Source organism: Erigeron canadensis, chromosome 2 (genome assembly GCF_010389155.1).
Source record: "Erigeron canadensis isolate Cc75 chromosome 2, C_canadensis_v1, whole genome shotgun sequence".
Taxonomy (NCBI): Eukaryota; Viridiplantae; Streptophyta; class Magnoliopsida; order Asterales; family Asteraceae; genus Erigeron; species Erigeron canadensis.
In genome coordinates, this window is record NC_057762.1 from 34,828,924 (window position 1) to 34,836,218 (window position 7,295).

Genomic DNA, 7,295 nt, shown 5'->3' on the forward strand with positions numbered 1-7,295 from the left:
ATCAATAACTTTTTTTATATTTTATATTTTACAAATGTAATAAATAAATTACTTTAGTATGTAAAACAATCTCAACAACGTGATTACCGTGTATAAGTAAAATAAATCAACTGACTTTGACTATCGTGACAAAGTTACTTTCGTAATTACAAATAAAATACGTCTCATAATTATATATCCATATACCACGTTTAATTATATTTTAAGTCACGTTTTTAAAAAACAGTTTCTCCTTGAGTGAAGATCGAGAATTGTTAGCTAGCATATCGCCGGCCAGCCATCGTTATCTACAAAAACAATCTCGCTAGAAACGACTAAAGAGCCGTGTGGTCTGATATAGAAACAAATCCATATTCCGAACCCCTGATCCGACGTGTCATAACATTGGCCCCCATTTGTCCACGATTTATATAGACAATATGACATGGATGGTCCCATATGTCTCCTCAAAAGATTACAATCTCAACAACTATGTAAAAACATTTTCATGCAAACTTCCGTCTAATTAAACTCTTCCAAAACAACATTATTCCTTCGGCTATTTTACTACAACTTTCTGACGTGGCTTTTTACAACATCTCTATATAAACCCCTCGTTGGCTACCTCTTCAATTCATTCACAAAAGCACTAACTCACATTTTATCTATAGATCTATACATATATATAAGTCTTGCTACACATACAATCTTTTATATATATATATATATATGTACAATTTCTCTTTGAAATAAATTTATTTGTATACAACATACTTTAATAGTTTAATATATGGCTGTTGCTGATTCTGTAATAACGTCACCCATGGGACCTCCAGCGTGTGAGAAAGATGCTAAGGCTCTTGAGTTTATCGAAGAAATGACGAAAAACTGTGATGCGGTGCAAGAGAATGTATTGTCCGAGATACTTTCTCAAAATGCCGAAACCGAATACTTGCAACAATGGAACCTAAATTACGCCACTGACCGAGAAACTTTCAAGTCGAAAGTACCGGTTATCGGTTATGAAGACTTGCAGCCATACATCCTACGTATCGCCAATGGAGACCGCTCTCCCATTCTCTCATCACATCCCATTTCTGAGTTCCTTACAAGGTTATTTATTTTTACTTGTATATATATGCTTGCATGTTCATATAATTAAAATTATGTTTTATTATATTGTATGTTTATATGTATTTTTTTTTGGTGTGTGATGAAACAGTTCGGGGACATCTGCCGGTGAAAGAAAACTCATGCCAACAATTGCTGCAGAAATGGACCGTAGGCAGAAGCTCTACAGCCTTCTCATGCCTGTCATGAATCTGTACGTAACTTTAACTAAGATTCACATTTATTTATAAGATACAATTATTTTTTTTTTAACCAGAAAATGTATTGTAATAAATTATATGCATATATATGCAATTAAATATTATACATATAGCCAAACAATATAATTTACTTAGTGTACCATATGCATTTATTATGACAAAAATATTGACACATAGTGTTTCTTATTTAATTGGTAGGTATGTGCCCGGTCTAGACAAGGGCAAGGGATTATACTTCTATTTCATCAAGGCTGAGGCAAAAACCCCTAGTGGTTTGGTAGCCCGACCCGTTTTAACAAGTTACTACAAGAGCCAGCAGTTCAAAACCCGACCCTATGACCCATATAACGTCTACACCAGCCCAAACGAAACTATCTTATGTGTTGACTCTTTCCAAAGCATGTACTCTCAAATGCTTTGCGGTCTTATTTATCGCGAAGAAGTTCTTCGATGTGGCGCGGTTTTCGCGTCTGGCCTTGTCCGGGCCATCAAGTTTCTTCAACTTAACTGGCAACAACTCGCTCTAGATCTAGAAACCGGAAACTTGAGCTCGAAAATTACTGACCAGTCAATTCGAGAATGTATTTCAAATATTCTGAAACCTAGCCCGGAATTGGCCCAATTCATTAGGGAAGAATGTTGTGAAGGGAACTGGGAAGGAATCATTACTCGAATTTGGCCCAACACCAAATACCTTGATGTTATTGTTACTGGTGCTATGGCTCAGTACATTCCAATTCTCGATTTTTACAGTGGTAATTTACCGAAAACTTGTACAATGTACGCTTCTTCGGAATGTTACTTTGGGTTAAATTTAACCCCAATGGTGAATCCTTCGGAGGTTGTTTACACCATTATGCCAAATATGGGTTACTTCGAGTTCATTCCACATGATCCTTCAAACCCAGTGACTCTCTCACGTGACTCGCCACCTCGTCTTCTTGATCTTGCCGAATTAGAGGTCGGGAAAGAGTACGAGCTCGTGATCTCGACGTACTCGGGTCTTTGTAGGTACCGAGTAGGCGACATTCTCCAAGTGAAGAGCTTCTATAACTCGGCCCCGCAATTCAAATTCATTAGGCGAAAGAATGTTCTACTAAGCATTGATGCTGATAAAACCGATGAAACCGAGTTACAAACAGCCGTCGAAAACGCTTCCGAGCTTCTTAAAGAATTCAACACAACTGTTGTTGAATACACAAGCTATGCTGACATGAAGACCATTCCGGGCCATTATGTTATCTTTTGGGAGTTACTGATAAAAGACCCTACCAACGGGCCAACCAACGATGTGTTGGATCAATGCTGTTTGGCAATGGAAGAATCGTTAAACTCGGTGTATAGACAAAGCCGGGTTGCGGATAATTCCATTGGCCCGTTGGAAATCCGCATCGTGAAAAACGGGACGTTTGAGGAGTTAATGGACTACGCGATATCACGAGGTGCTTCCATTAACCAATACAAGGTTCCACGCTGTGTAAGTTTCACGCCGATTATGGAACTTCTCAATTCAAGGGTTGTTTCAGAGCATTTCAGTCCAACTGCACCACACTGGACTGCCGAGCGACGTTTTTAGAACGTCATTTACTTGTGACTAAAAACGAAGAAAGTCAGCTTCATTCTTTAGGGCGCTTAATTAAGAAAATTGTCAAGTTTTGAAACAAGAAGGGTGTAATGTGTAATATTTTAAGTAGTACTAGTATGTATCAAATTATCAATAATGTTTTCCGTTTGTCTTATATGTATTTCGCAAGAGATTCTGTTTGTGGCAAGTGAAGTTCTTTTTCCGAAAAGCAGATTTTGTGTTGTCTCGAGGAGGATCTAGCTTTGGTGCTTTAATATACGAGTATAATTTATTTTTTCAAAGGGACTTTGATGGTATATATGTTAATTTATGTGCTTTTATTGTAAATTATTTACTTGTCAAAATGGTTGGTTGATGTATGTATCATGTGGGTTTTATATGCATGGATTTTTATGGACGTGATATATATACTTCTGGACTCTGGAGCAGTTGTCGCTTTTTGTACATCACAGAACTTTTGAAGTGTTTTTATTATATAGTTTTTGGGGAACAATAACATATATTCGAATAAAAAATTTGAACAAGTAATATGTACATATTATTTAATTGACGGCTCAAATTCGATCGATGGCTTTGCATATCTACTTGTTTTTTGTCTAAAGCTAGACTAAAGACTAAGTCAGGCATTTTTTGCAAAATGTTATCCAAGTGACCACGTATATGCATATTTACAACTTACAAGTATTATTTTTTCAAATGTATGAGTTTTGACTTTAAAATCTCGCTAACCCGATTTTGGTTTATTACCAATTAATAATATTAAAACACGTTGTTAACAGTGATTGCATCTTAATTGGAAATGGTTAACTTATCGGTTGATTTTCGCCTTATATATCCTTAACTGAGTATACGTTTATATATGAGAAAATCGGAAACTCTAATTAAAGACATGTAACATGATTTGAATCCTTTAATTGATCTCTATATTTAGTATGCATTATATACCACTAAGGCCTCTCACACGATAGTCTCATCGACACTCCGTCGATGGGGTCGTCTATGAGACTCTATTGTGAGCATCTCTTCGATGGTGCTCTTCGTCCGTTGCCTTCGACCCATCAAAGCACGTTGACACAAGAGAGAGAGAGAGAGTATGGGGTTGTTCTCCATCTAAGTTTAGATGAGAACCCCTCACACACAAATATTTTATTATTTTTTGAATTTAAAACAAATACATGGCCCCCCATGATTTCATGAATATAAAAACCAAATGTGAGGGGTTCCACATCTAAGCTTAGATGGAGGACAACCCCATACTCACTTCCCCCTATATATATATATATATATATGTTCCCTGTATAATATAGTGTATGTATATATATATGTAGAGATGGCAAATAAACTCGTACTCGATGGGGAAAACCAAAACCCGATACTTTTGGGCCGGGTTTAGGGACAGGTATGCGGGTCTAAGGCCGGGTATGAGGATAGTTTTGATTATTTTTACGGGTTCAAGTCCGGGTACGGTTTTAAATAAAAACCTGCGAACCCCATCCCGAACCCATATACCAGACCCATATATATTACATAACATAATAATAATATGTTTATATAATAACTACTTTATATCGAAATTACATGCAACTAGTTAATTCAGTTAGCATTTTATTTTATGCTTTATAGTATTATCTAACATTTAGTAATGTGGAATTGTCGGAACAAAAAATTAGTCAAAAGTAAAGTTCACTTACTAATAAATGAACGTCAATACTAATCAGTGGTGTTCGCAGTTTATTTTAGCTACAAATCATATCATTACTACAAATGTTATGACTAAAATTTCAAAAGATAATATTAATAATGGATACCCGATTACCCGCGGGAAAGCCCGTTATCCGGAGGTTAATAAATAAACGGGGACCCGACGGGTCTGGGTCCAGGTATGGGACGATGATTTTTAACCGTATCCGGGATTACCTAAACCCGACCCATATCCGCCCCGATGTCATCCCTATATATATGCAGATCTTGTATGTATATATTAGGAAGAAAAAAGACCAATAAGTTTACATGTTTAGTCCTCTTAAAATGGAATGGTTTACTTATTTACTTATATATATTTTGAACTCCTTTCAGTTTAGTCCTTTAACTATTAACATATTTATAAAAAGTTTTATTAAAAGTTCCAAGTGTTCTAAAAGTTCAAATAATTTTCATTAATACAACTTTTATTCAAGTTAAAGTATGTTTAATTTATTTTTGAATAAATATAAAATAGAAATATAAAAAGGTGTGGAGGAGGTGTTATTGTGAGTAAGTGTGGAAGAGATAGATGGGGAGAGAAAAAAACTGATATGACAGTGTGGAAGAGTTGTAAACGAGGTACCTATTATGAGAGGCCTAAATAACTATGGATGATTGCATCTTAATTGTCTGAAAGAGATACACAAATCACCGTTGATGTGACAACAACAATAATAATATATACTTACATTTAGTAAAAGATAAATGATTGATCCTTCTAATTAAATAACCTTTTAATTATAAGATTGTGACATTTGTCAAAGTCAAAGGATAAAATAAAAAAAGAGAATTAATTAGGACATCTGTCAAGTAGTTAAGATATTAAGATGATTATTTAAAAAAATTTTAGGTATTCATCATTTACCTTACTAAAATACCAACAACGTGATGTCGATTGAGTAATGCACATCTACTCGGTAAAACAAGTTGTTTTTTTAAGTTATGTCACAATAGAAAAGAAAGAAAAAATTTTGGTGCTACCTACTTCTAAGGCCGTCGATCTCAGATATATTCTTGCTGAGAGAATTAATTAAAAAGGTATCAAGATCATGTTTTAGATAGCAAGGCTATATATATTAACGTACTATGTATAGTTGCTAAGTCGTTATATACTCAGTATCAATTTTAAAAGCTTTGTTTCACGTTAAGTTGTACTCCGTAACTTTTTATAATATTTTAGTAGTGGTACCCCACATACAAGGATATATATATAACCCAAATTGTTCTCCTTAAAGCAAAATATTGGAGCCACAAATTTTCTTTAAAAATATCCAAACTTGAAACAAAAACTTATTAGAACTTTAACTAACAGTATTGATTATGGAACAAACAATTTACCGTATACTGACCGATGGTCGCATCGATGTAAAAGAAAAGAAAAGAGTAATATTGACCTTTAGACAATTAAAGATAAAATGCAAACATACAAGCCTTTTTGACATGTTTAGTTGCTTTCCATTTCAACTTTAACACCGAATGTTATTGCTCGATCACCTAGCCATCACTTTCCTGGTAAAGCTGATCGCCCTTTTGCTTGTCACCACTATATTTTGGTTTTATGCTCACTAAATCATCTGATATGATCGACATATAAATCTCTTTCTTTTAACATCAAAATTTCTAAGTCGTCTTTTATCTATACTATATTATAAAGCAAAAAAACTCTTTCAACATTTACATTTCCAAAATGCCCCCTATCAATTCTATATTTACCTAAAATAATTATATTACTCTTTCTCTCTGCTCAAATCTCAACCAATCATTTTTTTTTCTCTCCTCCATAAATCATTTATTCTTATGATTCATTCAAAATCTTTTATCTCAAAAACTATATCGATAAATTATAAAATTTATATGGTTGTTCTTTTAAATTTCATGCTCTTTCATTAGAGATGTCATTCGATATATTTTCGACGAATTTTTAAATCCAAGGGTGAACGGCTAAGGTATTTGGCTATCACACTCTATGACCTATCACCTCTTATGACTAATCACACTCTAAGACCTATCACCCCACCATCTTACCACCACTAACTCAACAGACGCCGCAACGCGCGGGTACCATGAAAAAGTGAATATGTGGCTATCATGTACCTAAGCTTAGGTGTAGATCCTCTCATATATATATATATATATAGAAAAGTTAAATTACGGATATCTTAAATTAGGGACTATTAGGGACAAATCTCAATCATTCATTTTTTACCATCCCCGACCACTGTCACCATTATCATCTCCGACCACCACTATGATCCTCCGATAACGGTGATCACCATCACCACAACTTAGACATGACCCTTACCATGTGAAAATTTAAATCGGGAGAGAAAATGTTACTTTTTTATTTATATAATTCTTGAAAGTTCTACACGGAACTTTAGATTTGTGTGTGTGCCTATAAAAGTGATGACCAGAATTTTAAAAGAAAGACAGGTAGGAAAGAAAAGTGAAAGAGAATATATTACATATTTGTACCCAAAGAGGACCATGCATCCATAAGGCATTGTCACATGTTGAATGTTACCCAGTGGGTAATATTTTTTTAGAAAAAATGCAATAAATATAAGCTACAATTATATATATCTAAATAAACTATACTCAACTACTAAAGCTATAGGTGGCAATGGTGTAGTGTCAATTTTTGACAAATTGACAAG

General features: G+C 34.4%; 1 protein-coding gene across 1 annotated transcript; it reads left to right on the forward strand.

Annotated features, from left to right (window-relative positions):
• Positions 1-709: 709 nt before the first annotated feature.
• LOC122586947 (probable indole-3-acetic acid-amido synthetase GH3.1) lies at positions 710-3,176 on the forward strand. The gene is made up of 3 exons (XM_043758982.1): positions 710-1,092; positions 1,202-1,303; positions 1,509-3,176. The coding sequence occupies exons 1-3, from the start codon at positions 770-772 to the stop codon at positions 2,884-2,886; spliced, it is 1,803 nt and encodes a 600-aa protein (XP_043614917.1). The 5' UTR covers positions 710-769; the 3' UTR covers positions 2,887-3,176.
• The last annotated feature ends 4,119 nt before the right edge of the window (positions 3,177-7,295 follow it).

What these genes read in the sequence shown, in the direction of transcription:
- LOC122586947 (XM_043758982.1), top strand. Translation starts at nt 770, where the DNA reads ATGGCTGTTGCTGATTCTGTAATAACGTCACCCATGGGACCTCCAGCG. An exon ending in ATTTCTGAGTTCCTTACAAG is followed by an intron (nt 1,093 to 1,201) that starts GTTATTTATTTT and finishes GTGATGAAACAG; the next exon opens with TTCGGGGACATCTGCCGGTG. An exon ending in CTCATGCCTGTCATGAATCT is followed by an intron (nt 1,304 to 1,508) that starts GTACGTAACTTT and finishes TTTAATTGGTAG; the next exon opens with GTATGTGCCCGGTCTAGACA.